This window comes from Taeniopygia guttata, chromosome 1A, assembly GCF_048771995.1.
Source record: "Taeniopygia guttata chromosome 1A, bTaeGut7.mat, whole genome shotgun sequence".
NCBI lineage: Eukaryota > Metazoa > Chordata > Aves > Passeriformes > Estrildidae > Taeniopygia > Taeniopygia guttata.
This window is the reverse complement of record NC_133025.1, coordinates 36896541-36918765: the sequence shown is the minus strand read 5'-3', so window position 1 is coordinate 36918765 and position 22225 is coordinate 36896541. Positions and strand designations below refer to the sequence as shown.

Genomic DNA, 22225 nt, shown 5'->3' with positions numbered 1-22225 from the left:
AATAAATCCTGTCAAATATTTCCAATATCGGGTGTCTGCATTCAGGCTCTTCAAATACATGCCAATGCAAGCCAAAATTGTACCCAGCAAGGCTCCCTTGGTACTTAAGGTAAATTTTTGGGTTTACATTTGCTGAGTTGAGCCTTTTGCAGCGTAAGTTGGAAATTGTCATGAATGAGGAGCTGTCTCCTGGAAAACTGGATTCCTGGAGGTATTTTCATTGATTGGCATTTTAATAAGTGCCTTGAGAAAATATGGAAGTGCTTCAGTTCAAAAGGCTGAGGACTGAAAGATATTTTACAAGCCTCAAATGAAAAAATGTTTTAAGTCTACCACCTCTGTTGAACTCTCTAGAAAACATGTCACAGCTGGAGAGTACAGAAAGACAGCACAGTGCCATTTCTGTGCTATACATCCAAAGGGACGGTCATGCCTTGACTCAGAATCAAAGCCCAAAACCCTCGCTCAGCTCCAAGACTTGAGCCACAGCATACAATACCAACTCCCTACCGATACAGTGCCTGAGCAGGGACAGTGAAATCAGGTCCTGTGGGTCACAGTTCTGTTCTGCAAAGAAACTATGGGGAGCTACTTAAGATTCATTCAAGCTGATGGAGACTTAAGTATGTCCTTAAGTGGGCATTTGATCAGGGAACATACTCACTGTCCAAACAATGTCCTGACCAAACAAAAGGCATTGTTGGCAACTTCTGCAATAAAAAGCATAAGTAGCATAAATACAGAGCCTAAATCTAGCAAATTGATCTGGATTGTAAATCAGTGACCTCCTGAGCTTCACAAAAGTCTGTATTAACTGTGTAACAGGATGAAAGCCTCAGCTGGGGTCAAGCCCACAGACCTGGGAGCAGTATAGCTGCTCAAACACCTGTGGAGGCTCAGGACACATTCCCTGAGTGATGCACTAAAGCAGGCCTAGGCATAAGGAAGAGCAGGGTGGATAAGCCTTTGCACCCACAAGTGGCAGTCCCACTCTCACAGGTCAGCTTGGAGCCTGGCAAGGAAATGGCTGGCATCCCTTCTGCCTGGAAAGGGACCTAAATCCAGGTTTCCCAGACTCTTGTTAACTGCTCTAATTGCAAGGTTGTCACACACAGCAGCACCACAAGCTGCCTTCAGGGAAGCTGTCAAGGGTATTTCTGCAAGAACAATCCTGCCTGTGTACTAAGCAATGGCTGCAGGGCAGGAACATTTTGCTTAGGATCCCAGCTGGTCTCCAGCATCCTCCACACCCCGAGGTAACATTTGTGCCAGAGCTGGGGCAGCTCTGGTTCTGTATAAATATGCAGGTCCAGCCATCTTAAAATCAGGAACTGAGGAAGTTTTGCCATCAGGTAAAAATCCCCACACTTCAACTGCCCGAGTCTTCTACCAGATTTGACTCCAAGTTCTATACAATGAGGTAACACTTATAAGAGGAAAATATTATTCAGCTTCTCCAGGTAGTATTGTACAGTAAGAAAATCATATCTGACATCTAGTGAATGTCAGCAACAGTGACAGCTACTGGTTTTAGACAAATGCTGGAGTACCGACACTGCGATGTACAAGCACAGTATTGTACATTATCTGCTCATGTCCCTCTCCCACCCACCTGAAATTGAGCCTTCTGGGAAGACATCCAAGAAAGAGAACACCTAATACTCAGGCCTCTTGTCTCCTTTGACAAAACTGCATAGACTGGAGTAGATTTAAGAGGAACAGAAAACCTTAGCAAAACAAAGAAAAGCATTTTTTAGAGCTGTACTGAGTGCCAAAAGGCTAAACAAAGACTTTATCTACTCCCAAAACAACAAATTGGTCTAGTGCCATGAGTAGTCTAGCAGTTTTAGAAAGCATATTACTTTATGCGCCAAAAATATCAGACACCTTTGGTCAAATATGACCCCTTTAGAGAAATTTACCATATATGACTAATTCAGACAGCCAGTAGTAAGCTGAAAGCCTGTTCCTCATCTGTACATGAAATTATTTATAGCACAGTGAAATTCTAACATTAGAGTATATTGCATGATATATTCATATAGTAGTGGTATATTGCACAATAATTTTATTTTATATATATTTATTTTTTCCAACATTTCTTCCCTGAAGTACAGTTGAACTACAGAAAAAAGACTTGAACTATAAAATACTATAAAAATTCAACTGCCAACTTGCTACTAAGACAAACTAAAATAGCACTGAAACTTCACATGAGTTATTTGAAAAGGTTAGGGCAATAGATGTGAGATGATGTAAACCATGCTGTTCTCCCAGTCCATGTGAAAACAATAAGATTTTAATATAGATACGTTTATATGTGCACATGCATCTGTGCATGTGTGTGCATTCCACACCAACTTGAGGGCTGCTCTAAGGCAAGGAAGAGTAAAATACGTCAGATTAAGGCTTTGGAGTGAAGGTGGTAAAAAAGACTGCCAGGCACAGGGGAAAATAAAGAATTAAGCAACATGTTATGTCCTGAATTTTCCATACAGCAAGAGCAGGAGAAGTAAAAAGGCAATGAAAGCAAAATGAGTATGAGGAAATGCTTGTGTAGGTTAGTGAACAGCACCTAGAAACTACTTCCATGCACATTAATAAGGTGATCAGCATAGAAAACACAAGGATTACATTCACACAGATTTGAATAGTTTATGAAATTACAGTAGCTAAAATAAGCAACTCCAAGAATCACTGGCTTTCCTCATTTAAGGAGTTTGTCTGGTTGTACAAGTCCAAAGCAACAAGAGCAGTTGATGCCTGATGGAAGGCAACCTGTCAATGGTCTCCACTGGCAGGACCAGGCAACCCATTGTTTCCTCATCTATACAAACTCATTTCAAACAAGGCCCCAGTGATGTGTCGATCCCCACAAACATCCACAGGCAAGTGCAGGGTCTCCATCCTCAATGGTGAAAGCCTCACTGAGCTGGCACAGGCTTGAGCACATACAGTCAGATCCCTGCACAATGAACAAAGCACAGGCAAACAGGCCAAAAAATGTCTGGCTGACCGCCATGCCAGCTGGGCTGTGAAACAATGGGCTGGACTGATAAAAATCTCCAACACCTCCAAGCCTCCAAGGTGTACAGATGCCCTACAGTAAACTGCTTGATCAAAAAATGATTTAGTACCTAACCAGCTTGCCTGCCATCTCTCCAAACAAGAGCTGTACTCCTGAAGCACAACAGCTCTTAAGGAACATTTTCCTGAAATACCAAACTGATAAGAGCAAACCAGGTCGGCTGAGAGAGGAGGCAATATGCACATGAGGGGGCTTCTGCTGTGTGCCCTAAATTTGGGAAGCCCTCTGCTCAAGCAAAACAGCTGATGGAAACTATTAGCATTGGTTACCCCAAATTATCAGTGAGAGTCTTGTCCAGTGGTTGAATATCATCTCTCAGCTGATTTCCACACCAGTTTTGTCACCAGACTCCAAATTCACCACAGGCAATAGAATTGCCCCACTTCCTTCTCTGAAGACCATAAAAAGTATCACCAAACAGTAAAAATTCTGCTAACCTGCAAAGCAGCTCTATTTTACCTTATATCTCTGCAAAAATAAAAATTCTCTTCTGTTTGGCATAAAATGGCTGCTTTTTAGGAGAGCTAATTACTTTTGATTTCTGTTAACCCTCTTGCTGGGAACATAATGCCTAATTGGAAACAGTATCTGGTTGCCTGACAACGACGTGTGAATAAATCAAAACAAATTTTAGCTGTGAATTTCAGGCCCACATAATTACTCTTAAAACATTAAAAGCCAGGTTTGGAAGAATGTGTACAAAGCCAAGGGGACTTTACAAGGCCTGATTCACACCAAATTATTATGGGCTGGAAAATAACATCTTTTATTTCTTTTGTAAAGCAAACACAACAGTTAGGTTTTGGATTAAAAAATTCATAAGCTTTTAATACTGCAATACCTGCTGAAATTTTTTCAGTGTTTCTTTTACTTTTGCTCCACTGCTGTTTCTGCAGGGTTTGGCCTGAGTTGAGCTGAGGATTTGCTGTTGGACAAAGAGAACTTGTGGCTCACTGCAGGAGCAAGACTGAAACCACGTCTGGTGGAGGAGAGACACACAGCAGGCTGCTTGCTCAATGACCAGAACCATAACAGTATTGCCTAACATAAAATCTTCAGACTAGATTGTTGACCTTTAATTAGTGACCTTTAATTACAGTTGCAACCAGCTGTGATAGGGATATGGCTCTCTAAAACTTACTGCCCCTGCTCAGTAATCACAATGCTAGCTGCCATCCTCACTCAACAGGGGTAAGATGGCCAAGGAAAAGGAATGAAAAACCATCCAAAGCTTAATGAAATCCATGGGCTTCTTTCTGCTGCAATGGTGGGGAGGGCTGGAACTTGGCGAACTTTTATGTTCCTTTCCAATCTAAACCATTCTATGATTCTGTGATTAGTAGGTTCTTGATTTGGCCTCAGCCTTGGCTAGATGAGGGGATCACCTACACTTAGGAGGGTTTTGAAGGCCAGCAACAGCCAGCAGACAGAGCTGCTCTAGCATGGCCTACGCCAGCCCCTGGGACAGAGAAATGCCAAAAACCCTCTGTGGTTCCTCCCACTCTGAACCATGTCACTAAGGCTGTTATGTGCACACAAAGCATAGTACTAAACTGCAGGGTACAGCATGATAACTTACGGGTTTTCAATTGAGAGTAGAAATGTTTGGGTGATTTACATCAGACTCGTGGGTGTGTACTTGTGCTGAGCAAATGACAGAGAATAAATAATAATGTGTATAGTGTAGGATCAAAAAACCACAGACATCCATATCATAGAATCATATATTAATTTCATCTGGAATGGACTTTTAAAGGCTATTTAGTCCAATACCCCCTGCAATGAGTAGTGATATCTTTTACTAGACCAGGTTGCTCAGAAAAAGCCCCAGTCAACATGACCTTGAACACTTCCAGGAATGGGGCATCCACAATTTCTCTTGCAACTTGTTGCAGTGCCTCACCGCCCTCACAATAAAGAATTTCTCCCTAATACCTAAACTAAACCTACCCTCTTTCAGTTTGAAGCCATTCCCCTTGCCCTGTCACTACATGCCCTTGTAAAAAGTTCCTCTCCAGCTTTCTTGTCAGCCCCCTTTAGGCACTGGAAAGTGCTATAAGGTGTCCCTGGGGTCTTCTCTTCTCTAGGCTGAACTACCACAACTCTCTCAGCCTGCCTTCATACAAAAGGTATTCCAGACCTCTGATCAGTTCAGGCTTTCTCTAGTCCCATTCCAAGAGGTCCACATCTGTATCCAGAAAGATAGATAGATAGGGTTATATACATTTCTGACTTAAAATTCAGTCTCTGATGAAATGTGGAAATTATTTTCAGTTAAGAGAACAGGCCTTTCGGTGGTAAGAAAAGATCACATTTAAATTCCACCTAATGTGTTGTTTATTAAAGCTTTTGAACATCTGAACTGCTGCAGAAAAAGAAACCCTTTAGAACAAAAAAATAAAATTAAAGATAAATCTAACTGAACAAGCAGTAGCATAACTTGCAAGGAATGCAAAAAATACATGTATTTCTGCATCTCATAACCAGTTTGGAGTAAATAAACTTCTGAATTTTAAAATATTTTTTAACCTAATACTAAAACCTTTTTCATGCTGACGACTGTCTCCCTAGGTCAGTCTCCAGTCTCAAACAGCATTAAATGCTGGTTCTTTGTCCTCTTCCAGAATGTTTTCCACTAGGATCTTGCATATTATCTTCCTACTTATCTCTGTTCCAGTTCCCCTTAGTACCATTCATCTTGTTTCCCCTATTTACACATTTACTCTGTTTACTCTCTTTGCTTCCTGTGCTCACTCTGAGCGTGACACTTTCTCTTCTGCCTGCCACAGTATCCCCACTTATGCCTACAAAACAACCTCCAAAACATTCCTTTTAAAGAACCTTTTTTAATCCCTGCCCTTCAGATAATAAATCTCAACCACCTCCCCTTCAATCTCTGTTAGTACATCTCCTCTTGGGGCTGGGTTAAGCAGGCTGTCTTCCCAACCTCCCTACAATCTCTTTTATGGTGTAATATGTCTTTTAATTAAGTGTATGGAAGAACATAGACTTCAAGGAAGACCAGAAATTACTCTGTGGCAGTCAATGGCAATGCCCTTATTTTTAAAGTTTGTACAGATAGCTATCTCATCTGTCCTAGAAAAGAAAACAGTTTACTGTAGCCTAACATCTAGGAAGATAAACCAACTTCAAACACAAAGCAGAATCAATAAGAGACACAACAGCCTCATTTAATTGCCTTGCCTAATTAAGTGTAAAAAACAAACTGACAGCACAACAAAGAGAAAAGAATAATTGATTTCAAAATGTATTCCAAAGGTGGCATTTGTAATCCAATTAAGGAAAATATTGGAAATTGTTTGGGCTTTTTCCTGACTATGGAATTTCACTGTTGTTGATGCTGGATCTTCTTGCCAAGTGATAAAATTTCCATAGGAATCCTTTCAGCTCTTTCATTGCTTTTTTATGCCCACATTTCTCAGCAAAAGAGATCTGTACTTTGCAGGCACTGGTCTATCACAGCAGGATGGTGTGTGGCTGTCACAGACCACGCATTACATGACAGTGGTTGTCATAATTTGAACGCAGCATTAACAATAATGACTAAGCCAAGCACTGAAAGCTGACCATCGGCGCCGTGCAGACGAGGTTCTGACACCCCCAGCCTCCTAGAGCTTCTGTATTTGTGCCAAGAAAAAAGGGATCACTGCCAAGACTGTGTGATGTGCAAGAGCTGGCCAAAGTGCTCATCCTAAGCACAGTTGTTTTCACTCGCTGTGTGTGGAAGGGGTCATAAATTGCTACCCAAAGAAACCACAGACAAGCAGAGTGCTTTGCAATGATTTGTTCCTGATGATGCAGCATTGCCTCTAGGTAGGATTTTTGCACTTGGTTTTAACTGGGGGTTGTTGAGCACCCAGATTAATGCTGTGGTCAATAAGAGGGGTAAAGAATGGGCAGAAATGGGAGTAGGAATGAGCATTGGGGCCAAGGAATATGGGAAGTTCCAATGTCAGTGCTGGGTGATGGATGTATCTGCTTATGGGGGAAAATAACATCCCAAATGAGCAGTTTCTGCTGAGCAGCTCGCTTTGGGTGCTCACTGTCCACTACAATGGCTTTTAGGCTAGTACAATCACAAACACATCTCCAAGCACTTTAGTCCTGACATCTTCTCCTTGCTGAAACCTTTGCATACAATCAGCATTTATATGGTAGTATTATTACCTGGTTTTACTGGTTTAAATATTATTTAGTGATAGAGGTTATTAAAATACTCCAATCAAGGATGATAACTAAATTAATTAATAACCAGATTAGCTGCTTGAACTGACAAAGTATTCTTTCCTTCTCAGATGGCACTAAGGAGAGCAGTTCAGCTTCAAAATGCAGATGTCAAGTACTATTGTTGTGTCACAGTCACAATAATTTGGAGGGAGAGGGTGTCTTTCCATTGCAGGAAGTTTTCCATCTTCCTTGGAAGATATTTGTCTTTTAAACCAAGACAGTCACACAGCTGCTGCCACGGATCCTGCACACCAGGGATATGTCAGAGACAGAAATGGGTCCATTCACAGCTTAATGGGAGCTCACTTTCATGGCAGGAGCTAATGCGGCCTCACCTGTAGCTGGTATCCACTGGAGAAAGGCATCACATAAATGCAGTGCTGGTGCTGGTTCACCACAGGGGCTCAGACTCACAGCTGCTAGGCACTAAACCAGGAGCTCTGCAGGTTGGGAATGGCTCTCAAGCACAGATCTCTCTCGGCAAGCTGCCTGCAGCCAGAATAGCCTTGCTTTTTTAGACAGAGCCTGCTTCAGGTGCTTAGTTTTCAGGCAAAGGGATCAGAGGGGGCTGTATCTTATGGCTGGTTCTTGTTGCTGCTGCCACATCCAGTCTTAGAAGCACCACTAAGGTGGTGACCAGTGCCACCTATTCCCCTTCAGTGGCTGTTAATGAAGCACAATTGTATTTATAGAGAGTCCTGTTTTTCTCCATCGAGGAGGTTCAGTGTGAGACAAGGTTTACCTACTCTTTTCCACTGCTGGGGAAAAACAGGCTTCACAGCATGCTCATACACTCCCAAATGACATGTGCTTGTCACTGGCATTACAGGCAGTAAAAAAGAAGTCTGATGCTCATGTTTTGTTCAGATGAGAACAAAATCCCACCAAGCCCCTCTGCAGAGAGTCAGAGCAATTAAAGCACTGCTGGCTGCAAGGAGTCATGTTGGAAACTACCAGCCCCATCACACTCAATAGCATACTCTCCTTCAAGGAGATAGTTTTTCTGCCAAATTTTACACTTCTTTACATCTGATGTTCCTAGCCTGGGAAAGGTAAAGCATCATTGCATCTTAGTGTGTTGTGCCGCCAGGGGCAGGGACAGCTTTTGTAGCAATGGTTTACAGCAAGCATCAGCACGTTGCTGGGTTTACTGCTGACCACCCCCTAGCTGTTTCTGTGGAGCCTGAAATGCTTTTCCTTTGATGTAAAGACACTGGAAACTTCACGTAATGGCAACACAATGCCACAACTTGGAAACTGTCCGCCCTCTTCTTTCTCACAATACTCAAGCAGAGAGCTCTGGCACAAGACTGCCGGTGGCTCTGAGGAAGGTTGCTCACAGGTGATGTAACACCCTGGCATAACATGCCTTTGAGCTTCTTCCTCTTATCAGGACAAGAAGCTGCATGCAGAGGTGCTGGCATGGTGCAGAAGGGTTTAGAATCCTAAGAGTTACTGGGAAAGGGAACAGTGTGGGGGGAAAAAAATCATATGGGCTCTTTTTTTTTAGCTCAACCATTGCTTTTGACATTATGCATTTGGAGAAACTGCTATCTGCTATCCACGTAACTCCCTCAGCAGCCTGATGGAGCTGAGAAGCTTTCTGAAAACAGCAAAGTCAGAGAGTTTCACCTGGCTATCCCCTCTTTGCTTTATATCTAATATTAAACACATTTCCCTGCCCTCATCAAAATCAGTAACAGTATTATTGGAACAAGCTGTGCGGGTCCTCAAATTCTGTCCTCTGCTAATGATATCCTGTCAGTCAGCAACAGAACTTGTACATGGTTGAGATTACTGAAGCTCTTGCCTGCAGGTTTTTCCATGGCACAGCACAAGGGATAATCTGGCCTTGTGAGTGTACAGTGAAAAAAAAAAAATTAGCTTTATTAAAGAAACCAATACTTTCAGCCTAGATTATGCCTCCTGCCAGGGAGGTGACATCATTACTAGTCCAGGTATTCATATTCTGCTGAGCTGGCACCTGAAATAGAGCTCATGTTTCCCCAGACTTCTCAGAAACCTCTGTTCAAACCCTTAGAACTTCAATATAGTAACTTCAATGTTTTGCTGGGTTTTTACAGTGCTGTGATCTGATAATTTCATCACTGGCAGCCTACACTGTGCTTTACCTTGCTAAATGTATTTAGGATTAGATGCAAACCATGTGTTTCATTTAGATAAGTCTCACATCAGGCTGAAGTGTTGCATGCAAGACCCTCAGGATGAATAGATCCATCTCCCTGGGGGACCAGGAATACACTGGGTCCCAAAAACTTTGCTGAACTGGAGAGGAATCTGAGAGCCTCTGAGTCAAAACCCACTGCTCAATCTCCTTAAAATCCCACCAGGACTCACTTATAACAGTGGGCAGCTCTGAAGCTGCCTCCATTTCTGCTTGGAGCCTCTAAAGAAAAATAAAATAAAAACATGACCAATAATAAACAAATCAATAACCTTAGAAAGCACAGTCTTCTCATACTGAGAATGTTTTCCATATCTGTACATTGGACTTGAAGAGACAATTAAAAACCAAAAATCACAGCACTGGTAAACTATAGAATTATCTGTTGTATTTTCATTAATTTGTGCAAACTGCACAAATTCATCATTATCGTATTTATAATAGATTAAATGCATAACACTGCTGAGATGCATGGATGCTTAGACAAGGAAATTAGCTAAACACATAGTTCCCTCTGTGATAGGACAAATCTGGGTAATGCTGGGCAATTTTTTTTTTTTTTTCTTGCTGATATTGCCCTTGAAAATCCTTTGTACAAGGGGCAAGTTTGGGGGATGGCCACTGAGAAATTAACCAAGGTACTACGGGCAGCACTGCACAGTGTCTGACCTCCCAGGCTGGTAATCAATAAACTCTATGCTAGCTTCAAAATAACTTTCCTAATAGGCAGAATAGCTATAATGATGCTCTTATGAGAGAGAATATACTTAAGGTAGTTAGTCAGTAGTAACAGTATTTGGATAAAACTAGTTCTGACAAAAAAATAGTGTCAGAATATTAATATACCCCCTGCAAAGTAAAATCTAGACTAACTAGAATAAACTTTCAGAAAATGATAGCAAAGGTTACCAGCAGAGCAGACTGACTCTGCCATAAGCAGGCATGGGGCCGTGCTTACCAGATCAAACGAGGATAATCCCAGGTAAGTGGAAGGTACTTAGTGGATGCAAAAGACCTGAGTACACTGATGTGTGCCAAGTCTTTTGAGGAGTAACTAGGTCAAACAAGCTGAGTCCTTGCATAAAATTATGGCATGGCTAAAACCTTGAGAAATTTCTTCTGAGATGACAAATGTGCTTCAGGTGAATTTTACATGTGAAGGGAGAACTAGTTTTGTGTAGAGCCTGTGGGCTCTCCCATGGCTAAGGAAGCAGAACAGGAGCCAAGCTGCCTACAGAGGCCTGCCACGGTGGTTAGGTGGAAATTTTTCCCCAGGTAAGTAAGTGAGTAGAGACATCATCTGAAATTTTGGGTGAGTCAGAATGAATAGCTTACAGTAGGTGTTAGGCAGGAAACACAGGGAAGGATAGGATCAGGTCAGGAGGGTGCTGAGGAAGGTGGAGGGGGCAGTGGGGCTGCTTGGACAACAGTAGGCACGTTCAGGATGACAGGTTGAAGGAGTCCAGGACAGCAAGAAGGAATGCAGCAGGGCTGGATCCAGGCTTTATCTTAAATAAATTCTGAACTATGCTCTCAGGAAAGAAACAGAGAAAGAGAACTTCAGAGGAGAGAGAATAAATATGCTCATAAATAAAATAACTATGTATTTATAGATAACAAATATACCTATGCCTACTTATATTTATAAAATTTATTGATAAAAATAGTCCATATCAATAAAAATAAAGTATGTGGTAAAATTTTTCATTCTTTCATTTGTTTTTCTTCATTCCAAGGTATTATTCCCAAGTGTTGCAGTAATGTATCCTTAACATTGTTCCTATACTAATAGACTTACTTGATATACTTATGTCTGACCCTCATGGTTACTGTTTCTGACAAACTGACTAAGTACTAAACATGAGAAAATGGAATCCTGGATGTCAGACTGTCTTCTACCTCACTCAGCAGTGCCTCACCACTGAACAGTGTTTTATTTCATACCAGCATGGCCCCTTAGTCACAGTGAGAATTTCCTTTCTTTGAGTATGGTCAGACCATGCTAGGTCTGCAAAACTTCTCTCTCCCCATTGAGATCTCTGCTGTTTATTTTTTATAGTCTGTAGGAAATGTTGTCAAAAGAAAAAATCTATTAGCTCTGAAGGCTACCCGAGGAGACATGGTAAATAACTTAGCATCATCATACGAAGTTCCAGCAGGGCTGGGAGCAGGACAAGTTAGACAAGAGAGCACAGGCATTTCTTGCAAAAAATGGAGTCAGCCTGCTCTGACTCATAGCCTCTCTGACTTTGAGAAATCCTCTCCCTTCATGCAACCTCCAATTCGAGAAACAACAGTTGCTAACACTTCTGCTTCTCCTGGTGCTCACTTCCCTCAAAGCCTAGCATAAAGTTTTTGCTATGATGCTTCAGCTCAGACTCGTGGTCTTGCTCACAGCAAACACCAACTTGTTCCACAGGAACAGATACTGGCTTTGCTTATGAAGCAGGACTCCGAGATACGCATAAACTCATGCACAGTCTGGTCATTCAAGATTCATTACAAATTAAAAAAGGAAATAAAAAACCGGAAAGCAAAAAATCTCAGCAAGTTGCAGCTGCCAGCACACAGGCTGCAGTACATGGAAAGAACATTTTAAGGGGAGGGAAGAGGTAACTCATTCTCTGACCTGGTGTGGAGGTCATTTTCAGTCCTCTGACAGTACAGGCAGTTTGGGCCCAGGTGACATGTCACCGAGCTGTCTGTGCCAACAGCTCTGCGGGATCTCTTCCACCCCGGCCAGCACACAGCCCATCTCACTGCAAGTGCTTGTACAGGAGGTGCTGCCTCCAGCAAGCTCGCTGGGCTTCATTCCTGGGGCTCCATCTCTGCTGTGTGTGGAAAGGTCGTTTCCGCACAGCCTGGCATTCCTGTGGGCAACGAGTGGGTGATTTGGTATTGGATTAATAATGAGCAGGGCATAAACCCAAATCTCCCGCTAAGTATAGGGAGCCCAGTGCATAATTCTGAAACTGACAGAGCCAGTGTGAGACAGCCCTGGGAAACTGTCCCTGGGAGATGGGGACACTGACAAAAGGCAGCTGAAGCCTCGGGCAGTAGACGGGCTGTAGACAGCCCTAATTGCCGGCTGGTTGTGACAGCTATCAAGGCCCCTCCTGACCAGTCCGCACTGGAGCAGTGGTTCAGCGGGAGCTGCGGGGCCGAGTCCCCCGAGGCTCCCCCGAGCCGGGCACGGCTTTCTGCCTTCGCCCCTCCTCACGTCCTGGGAAACCTTTCCCGACCCCTGCATCCTTTCCCTGTTTTCTAGGGACACACAGTATTTTACCCAAAACTGGGTAAAGCCACAGGCTGGGGTCCCGCGGCCCGAGGCTGCAGCTGGGACACCTCCCGCTGCCCGCCGTGCTGGCCCCGCCGGGCCGAGGCCTCCTCCCCGCGCCCTGGGGCGGCCCGGCGCGGCAGCGCCGCCAGCAGCGGGGCCGGGCCCCTCACGGCTCCGCCCCGGCTCTTTAAGGCGCCGCGGGGCTGCGCCGCGCCGAGACGCGCCGAGCCGAGGTGAGAGAGGTGAGTGCTGGGCAGGGGTCGGGGGCGGCGACCGGCACAAGGCGAGGCAGTGCCGGGGAGGCGGCGGTGGGCGATGCTCGCCCGCTCCGGCTGCTCGGCTGCTCCAGTGATGGAGCTGCCACGCACCGGGCTTCCCCGACGGGCCGCCGAAAGAGCCGTCTAGGATAACCGGACAGCCTGGAATTCTTGCGTGTCTGTCTCGCGGCTGGCTTAGGTCTATTGAATTAGAGCCGCTGTTAACAAACGGGTCGGAAAGTGCTCGGCGGCTGCCGTGGCTTGTCCCGTGGATGACGTGCTGGGGACAAGCAGCTGCCATCAAGCCGCAGCCGGAGTTGTTGGTGCTGGCAGTGAGATCACCTGGATGTTTAATCGCTGCTTTTGAGCTCCCCAGAGGCTTGCATGAACTAGCCAGAGAGCCCCGAGGGAGCAGGGCAGGCTTGAGGCGGGGCTGGGATGGAGCCCGGGGCGACGGAGGCTCCGGGCGCCGCTGAGGAGCCCCGTGCGGGCGGCGGCCGGGCCGGAGCGCTGCGGGGCACGGCTGCTGCGGGGCTCCGGCCCTGGGCGCCTCCTGAGCGCCGCTGCCAACAGGGAGCTCCTGCTGTTGAGTAACTGAGGAAATATTGCCGTGCTTCCCACGCAAGCGTCATGGGAACATCATGGGGAGGATAAATGGAAATACATTCTCTGGAAGAGAAAACAGTTACCTTGACCCTTGACGGGTACCAACTTTAGTTCCTTTTTATTTTTCATGTAATGGATTCCCAAAGCCCTTATCAGAAGTTTTAAGTTAGCTAATGGTTGTCCGGTCGTCTAGTATTCTGTCTCTCTCGAGGAAGAAAAGGTGGCGCTGCACCCTGTGTTGCCCAATATTGCGTGTGAAATCTGGGACAAGGCTGGGGAAACCTGATTCAGGTTCTCAGCTCTAGTGTGCGTGAAAACTAAATTATTGTTTGCTAACAAAACGATTAAAATTACGTAGGCTCATGTAAATGCACAATAGAACATGAGCATGGTGGTGATGAGAGGAAAAGACTGAAGTAGTTCTTGTACCAAATGCAATTTACATTTTGGAAAGCATACAGAGTGGAAAGGAATCTCTTCTCATTTTCTTTTTTTTTTTTTCTTTTCCAGTCCATGCATTCCTTTTCCAAAGCGTTGTGCAGTCTATATTCTCTTTAACTAAGGACACTCTTTGCTGTGATTGATGTCAGCTGCTGTGCAGTAGCACAGCCAAGCACTTGGATAAAAGAAATGGAATCTTGATTTTTAGACTGTGCAGTTGTGCCAAGAATGACAAATGCAAAGTGGGAAATGTCATAAAACTAATTTTATGAGCTAGGTCAGGGTATTAGTGCTAAACCATGGAGCAGTAATGATGCTAATCCCATGGAAGTATTAAACAAAGGGTATCTCAGTAATTTGTGTCAGTGTGCAAATGGCACTGCTCAGCCACTCTGAGGAAGTTTCCTAAGCTGTTGCTTAGGAATGTACCTAAGTTGCCCCAATTTAGGTTAATAAACTAATCTTATTTTCCTACATGCCACGAATGGCTGGCCGCTTGTCTTGGACAAAGGTCTTGTAGCAGCTACCTGGCAGCATGTCTTACTTGGGAACCACACATCCTACCTTGCATCCCTAAAACTGCTGAACTGCTGCTCGTGCTGCTGGGGTGGGAGGCTGGTTTTACCAAGCAAGATGTGTCACAATAATTCGGGCTTAGCCAAAACTGCTGCTCTCAGTTGTGATTTGCGAGTCTGCTCTACCTTGCCTGGGGTGCAGGGCAGCTTGCTCTGCACTGAGGCCTGCCCCACACATTGGGAGAAGAGCCCCTTAGAGAAAAGAGCTCTTGAAGCAAAGTGCTCCTCTCTGGCTCCCTGGGGTGGCACTTCCAGTTCCTTTCTATTGACAAGAGAGGTAACTGGAAATTGGTAGTCCTCTGCTTCTGCTTCAGAGGGATGAGTGCAGAGTTAACTGAAGGCAGCAGGCTGTGGGCTTTGTGTGGGGATGATGTTGTGTGTATCTTCTCCTTGTCAGGCCTAGGAGAGCTTCTCAGGGTTACTGAAGGTGAGTTTTGTGGAGAAGCTCCCAAGAAATTCTTTCCCAGCCTTGCTCCCTGATAATTGACCCGTACTGCAGTGCTGCTGTCGGAATGCTGCAGGGTGGGAATGCTCTTGTTGATGGGGTAGAGTTGGTAGGAGGTGCCCTCTGGGCTTCCAGTGGGCCTCCATGGACCTCGTCAAAAAACCACGTGTGAAATGAGGATCACTAAGGAGTGCTGGGGTGATGACTGCTGAGCAGCTCTGCTGGGTTAAGCTCATGGAGGCAGTAACCCTGTCTGGCTGCTGTTGGACTCTGTGCTGGTGAGAGGTGGTGGTGCTGAGCTGCAGGAGAGCAAATCAGCATTAAACAGCAGTCACAAGCCAAGGGCAGTTCAGGGCTGACAGCGAGATAAGCCTCCAGCAAACACAGCTGTGTTCGCTCATGGTGGTGGTGGCGGGAGGAAAGCCCCAGAAATCTGTACGGTGGGCAGGGCTCTGCTTTGGAGTTTAACCCCAGACAATTAATGGGAGGAGCTGGAGGAGCTCCTCAAGGGCTGGGGGGGAACTGCTACTGGTGGTGACAGAGTACAGGGGAGTTCGGGGAGGAGCAGATCAGCTTGAGATAGGACAACTATTGCTTCTGGCTTAATGGAAGAGATTGTTCCCAAGGCTGCAGGTTGACACTGTGGGTGAGATGCCTGTCCCCAGAGTTTTCTGAGTGTACATTGCAAGTAATGCATGAGAGAGGGTTTCACTTCTTTTAAATCAGCTGTGGCTTCTTGAGCAGTTGGATTTCATTGCTATACCAGCCTGGTAAAGGTGCAGTTCGTGTAACAGGGGTGGAGTCCCTGGGAAATAGTCTCTCTTAAACTTCTTTGAAGTGCAGGTGTGTTCTCAAAGGAGTTCAGAATGTTCCTACAACCCTAATAAGTGATTTTCTGGCGACATGAACTTTGGCTTGTACCACATCCCAAATGACAGGCCCTGCAGTAAAACAAAATGCCATTGTTGGCACAATTCGTTTGCTTCTGTCAGACAAGAGGCCCAGCATTAATGAAGCATAGAAACTGAAATTATATCCATCTGGGGGGGGGAGGGGGGGGCATTTGTTCCAGGTACAGTAAAGCTTTTGTGCATGAAACTGTAATTTGTGCATATCCAATTTATGTAACTTTCAAAATCCCCAGGCAGGGAGGGAGGACATGGCTTGTGAAGACTGTGTGTGTTTTTCTTGCTGTTCAGCAGCAGTGGTCTCTGTTCCCCTTGCCAGTTCGTCTGTTTTTACAAATAGCCGTAGAGACCCTGCCTAAGCCTTTAAGTCTGGTCTGGCATCTGAAGAGCTGGGAAGTTGAACTGGTCCCAAAAATTTCTCACGCAGTTGAAGGTCATGTTTTTAAGCAGTTGATGAAACTACAGGGTTGTGCTCTGATGCCACACAAACTTCACAGATCTGTTCTGAAGGAGCCTGTAAGCCCAGCTGTCCTGGGGCCAGGGTGATGGAGGACACTGCATTTAACAAATGTCTCCCTTTCTCCCCTCCAGCCTGGCTGGGCACACAGAACTACCATGCCGAACTGGGGAGGTGGCAACAAATGCGGTGCCTGTGGCCGCACTGTCTACCATGCTGAGGAGGTGCAGTGTGATGGGAGGAGCTTCCACCGGTGCTGCTTCCTCTGCAGTAAGTATTCTCCTCCAAAATCTCTCCTGCCATAGCTGTGAGGATCACAGCAGCAAGGGCTGGTCCACAGGAGGTGTCCCAGAAACAGGGGATGGCAGTGGCCAGAGGTGACTTTGTCCATTGTGATTCCTGCTTCCCCATGTGCTTCCTGGGCTTGGCAGTCCTGAGGGGAGAGCTCACCTCCTGGAGAGGTTTTGTCATATCGGGGGTGGGATGTACGTCTCAGAGCAGAGCACATCCATTTGCACTCTTGCCAGCCTTTTCTTCAGGGGTCCAAGGGATCCTGAGGCTGAATACCTGGTTTAAGTGTTGCTCATGCAAAGGAGGAAGCCCAGTGGTAGAGCCTTGTTTGCACTGATCTGAGCTCAGCTGGGCTTCTCCCCATGGTCCTGGGGCTGGCAGAAGCTGAAGGAACAGTTATCAAACTGCTGCCCTGGAGTCCTGTGCAGGCCAGGACAGCAGTGCACACAAGCACAGCGAGTTGTTGATGCTTTGGCACAGCCAAAAGCCTAAACTTTCTTGGCACAGAGGCCTGTGGTTTATTTCAGATGAAAGGAGTCCAAAGCATTATTTTCCAGTCCAACCAACAAGCCCAGTGAGGCATTGAAAATCGCTTTCTCTGCTTAGATGAAGGGAACAAGAGGGTCTCTGTGAATTGGAGGCACCTACTTTGCAAGCAGACAGCCTTGCTGTCTGAATCAGAGAATTTTACCTTACTGCAAACATGAGGTACTGTTTTGCCCCACTTGTTGGTGATTAATACATACGGGCACAGCTGGGGTTTAGCCTTCTTATATTGTCTGCAGTTACAGCTGGGCCTCTCAAACAAGTTTGCTGTTAAGTCTGCTGTTTAACCTTGGTGTGCTGTGCTGGCATTGAGAGCCTCGGCACACCTACACTCCTTTCCTTGAGCTCTACACTGGACACAAAAAACAAAGATTAGATTACTTGGCTGCCTCATTTTCAGCCTTTTATGGGAGTTACTATTAAAAGAAGCCTGGAACTTGCAGTCAAACAATGGCTCTAGTGTGTCTGAATACACGGTTTTCCTTAGTGCATACTTCTGTTGGGGTTAAAGTCCATAGACTTAACAAACATGCATTAATTGATTTACTTATTGGATATTTGTGTCTTATAAAAAGAACCTTAGAGCTAATGATTGCCATAAGTAAAAGTCATCCAGTGTTTTGCAGACATTAAAATCTTTAAACAAAAAAATTATGAGGGCGTTTCTTTTTTTCTCCCTAAATTCTTTTTCATGGGCATAATGCTGTTGCAGATGGAAAGAGCATACCAGTTGGCTTACAAAAGGAGGTTTAAGAAGGAAATAGTTCTTATTTCTACTGTAACCTTGAGTAGAGGGCTTGCATTGTGCTGAAGGACAATGTAGGAATGCCAGGAAAGCACAGCCCCTCTGGTGACAGCTCCAGCTCTGCCCTGAAGCAGTATTAGGGAGGGGAGAAACCTTGAAAGTTTGTGTTTTTTCCCAGCCCCACCCTGGTTAAAAGAGCAGGGCAGGGGCTCTTCTGTACTGATAAGCTTTTGCTGCATACTGTATGGCATCTGTCAATGTCAATATATCAATCTGCTGACTGCCCTCTCTGGGTTTCTGAGCAGCCTTGTTCATCAAACCACGGCAAGTTTCCAGGCTTTAAATGTCATGGTCATGAAGAGGTGGGAGGGAAATAGAGCCCTTTATGGGGCTAAGCATAATTCAGGAATTCAAACAGTAACTCTAATCTCTGGTGGTCCCACTGTCTAATGGGAGTAATTTTGAACAGGGAAAACCATAACATCACTTCTCACTTGATTTTTGGCTTACTATTTGTGCTGATGGAAGTAGTCCCTTAAGGCAGTTTAACTTTTTTTTTTTTTTTACCTCCAGTGGTCTGCCGGAAAAACTTGGACAGCACAACTGTAGCAATTCATGATGCTGAAGTTTACTGCAAATCTTGCTATGGGAAAAAGTATGGCCCAAAAGGTTATGGATATGGCCAAGGGGCAGGCACACTGAACATGGACAGGGGAGAGAGACTAGGCATCAAGCCTGAGAGGTGAGTGAACTGAGTTGGGGGTGCATGGCCCTTGTCCTTCAGTACTACTTTCAGAGAAGTCTTTCAGGCCGGATTTTGTTTATGTTTATGTTTATGTTTGGAATAGAAATGCTGCAAAATACCCCAGTCTAGCTGAATGCAGGGCACTGAACCTGCATTGCACAAAGCTCCCACTGGTGACTGTGTGTGTCAGAACAGTAGAGGCAGGAGTTAGTGCGAGCACGGACACACTCATCTTATGAACGAGCCATAGGGGATTGGATTAGGGAGCTGCTGATGGCATTGCATGAGCTCACAGAGGTGACTGTGGGTCTCACATTGCTCTCCTAAATAAGCTGGAAATGGCGATGTTCAACAGGTTCTTGCAGGGATGGATTTGGACAGCTGAGAATCTGGCACTACAAGCAGAATGAGTTTTTAACTAGCAAATGAAGAACCATTTGTGCTTAATTATAGTCAAAATCAAAAGTCACATTAAATAGTAAACATTCCTAATCTGATTAAGTTCTTGCTGCAAAACAGAACATGTGGAAAGAAGCTGAGGTATGCCTCAAAACTTGCTTCATGCAAGTACCCAAATTATTGCTTAACGTTTATATGATGTATGCTCTCCAGCCAGGTTCAGTAATCTATTCAGGTTCCTGATTATAATCAGTGGACAGGAACTTAACTGAATTATTTGTAGCTTACGAGCTGAAAAATCTATGTTCTGATGGAGATCAGCTCTTCTAGTTAAGTGAATAGTGGAAGGCTCCTTAGGAAAATAGCCTTTACAGTAGCTTCTTTTTATCCTTTAAAGCACGGCCTTCCTCTTTTTGTTGTTGCGGCTTTGGTTTTCTCCCTACTAAGTGTAATTGGATAGCCTTGCTGGTAACTTACTTCTCCAGTTTTGCAGCAGTACTGTATTCTGTACCACATGCTGGATGCTGGTCTGTACATGTTGCTAAACAGAGCAAGAGGTCATTTCGTGAAAGCACAGAGAAAACAAATGTCCTGTTTCTTTCAGCACGCCTTCTCCCCACCGGCCCACCACAAATCCAAATCCTTCCAAGTTTGCTCAGAAGTTTGGAGGGACAGAGAAATGCTCTAGGTGTGGTGATTCTGTTTATGCAGCAGAGAAAGTAATAGGAGCTGGAAAGGTAAGGAAATGCATGTGCTGTTTTGTACCTGCTATATGTGGATTTTAAATTGAGGAAGGTGTGTTATGTCAGTCCCGGCAGGGAACCAACTGTAGGGCAGTTAGTTACCTTAAAATTGCATTTCTTTGCACTGGAAATAGTCAAATCAATCAACTTAATTGAAAAACAAAGCACTTGAAATGCAGGGTGATGAGTGATCACCTTAGATTTCAGAGGTGAAGATTTAATATTGTGGTGTCATGCTAAGAGACTTGAAGCAAACGACATAAGCCCCTCTCACCCAGAGAGGAAACAATCTTGAAGTGTGCAGCTTGTGAGGGAGGCTGAATGTTTCATCTAAGGGGGCATGGTCTCTGAAAATACCATGTTAAACTGCATGTCAGTCTGCCAGCTGTCTGACTCACTTGCTGTGGAGAGCCAAGATGTGCTCTGAATTGATCACAGCAAGCCCAAACCTTACATAATGCTGCTCTGAGCAGGATGCTGGGTGGAATCTGGGGCTTTGTGCTGCTCACAGAAATGCAGATGCTCTTGTCTGCTACTGGTGCACTTCAGCTAGTTTTCATTGCACCAGTCTCTAATCAATAGTGATGCAGATATCTCCAGTTAATGTGTTTTTTAACCAACTTGGGCATTCTGTGTATTAATACTGTCTTCTTTATTTTTTCTCTAGCCATGGCACAAGAACTGCTTCCGATGTGCCAAGTGTGGCAAAAGCCTAGAATCAACAACCCTAACTGAAAAAGAGGGAGAGATCTATTGTAAAGGTGAGAAAAGAAGCAAAGACCATTTATTTATGGTTCAAGATACTTTGCAAGGACAAATGGTCAATATATTGTTCGTATAAGAAACTTTGAGGCTCATGTTCACATGGAAGTGCTCTGTAAGTCATAGGAATAGAGTAAAAAATGAAATAGATATTACTGAAGCTGCTGATGTAGTTGACATCTGCATCAAGTAAAACATCACATACTGAGAAATCAGCAGCAGCTTTGCTCTGTGCCTGATCAGAGTAAGGAAACAAGCCAGCAAGTATCATGCTCTGCCTTCTCGAGTGGTTGTGGATATAAACTTGATCCACACAGTGGTTTGATGACAACAAATGCCTCAACAGATACCAAGCCACAGACCTGACCTGTGAATTGCTCTCACAGAGTGGGCTGGGAGCTGCATAGATTGAACAGTCCTGGCTACTGAGTTCAGTCCTCTTAGTTATGCAGCTTAACAAAATATTTCTAAGTGTTGCTTCCCAGGGGCATATTCTAGTGACTAAGGAGAAGCCACTGAGAGGCTTAGCCTAGACAGTGCTGTTCTTAATTAACGTGCCAGAAGACTCAGCTACTGCGTGTTCATCTTTCTCACAGGTTGTTATGCGAAGAACTTTGGCCCCAAGGGATTTGGGTATGGCCAGGGAGCAGGTGCCCTCGTTCATGCCCAGTGAGAGGGCTAAAAACACCTTCCAGCTCTGCTGAGATCATGCTAGAAGGACCAAGAGAGTTTCCTAAATGTTACTAACTACTGTGAAACAGATACTAGTTACTGTAGTGTACCTTCAGCTAATGATTTTAAAAACAAACACACACATTGCTTTTTTCCTTGCCTTGTGTATCACACTGTAACACTTTTAATACTGAGTATCAATTCAATAAAGCTTTGCTTGTTGATATACCCTAAATCTAAGTGTTGCCTACTTTGTCAGCATTAAAAGTGAGGGGAGTGTTGCTGGGTACTTCAGGGCTGGAAGAATGATGCCTTATAGACTTGATCCACAGCTCTGCTGAAAGCTGGACATACACAGTCATGGCCTTCAGAGCTGAATAACTTTCCTCCAGTATCACACCATAATATATCCTTGTGCAAGGCAAAGAGCTGCTCACTGCACAAAAGTAGAAAATCTTAAATCTACTGCTCAGTACGGTGACACAGCTCTGCAAGTGACAGATAAGGAGAACCTACCTGTGTGCCAAACGGCTGCCTGTCTCTGGCACAGAGTCTCTAGTAAATGAAAATAAAACCATAATATTCTGGGGGGCTGTGTGTGCTTTGGCATTGAGGTACTGTTATGCACAGAACTTACCGTGCAGGAATACTCCACCAAGACAGCTACAGATTAAGAAGTTAGGTTAAAATAAAAAGGAACTTTGAAACTCTTGTCTTATTTGAGAAGAAAGCTGATACTTTTTTTGGGATAAAAGAACCCTTCACAACACTGAATTTATGGAAACACATATAACTGGGACTGCTGTAGTGAAACATTAAGCAAGTGTGTCAG

The 22225-nt window shown here is 44.7% G+C and overlaps 1 protein-coding gene across 2 annotated transcripts; it reads left to right on the top strand.

Moving 5' to 3' along the window:
- The first annotated feature begins 12954 nt into the window (after window positions 1-12954).
- On the top strand, window positions 12955-21628 carry CSRP2 (cysteine and glycine rich protein 2). 2 transcript variants are annotated; one of them, NM_001245456.1, is given in 6 exon segments: window positions 12955-13043; window positions 16625-16760; window positions 18646-18814; window positions 19821-19953; window positions 20627-20720; window positions 21318-21628. In NM_001245456.1, coding segments are annotated over 5 exon segments (585 nt in total). In that variant the 5' UTR covers window positions 12955-13043; window positions 16625-16648; the 3' UTR covers window positions 21395-21628.
- Window positions 21629-22225: the final 597 nt, after the last annotated feature.

Bases quoted from the DNA above. Each gene is read 5' to 3' on its own strand.
- CSRP2 (XM_012568989.5), top strand. From the start codon at position 16,649: ATGCCGAACTGGGGAGGTGGCAACAAATGCGGTGCCTGTGGCCGCACT. The intron at 16,761-18,645 runs GTAAGTATTCTC...TTTTACCTCCAG, and splicing joins CCGGTGCTGCTTCCTCTGCA to TGGTCTGCCGGAAAAACTTG. The intron at 19,954-20,626 runs GTAAGGAAATGC...TTTTTTCTCTAG, and splicing joins AAGTAATAGGAGCTGGAAAG to CCATGGCACAAGAACTGCTT.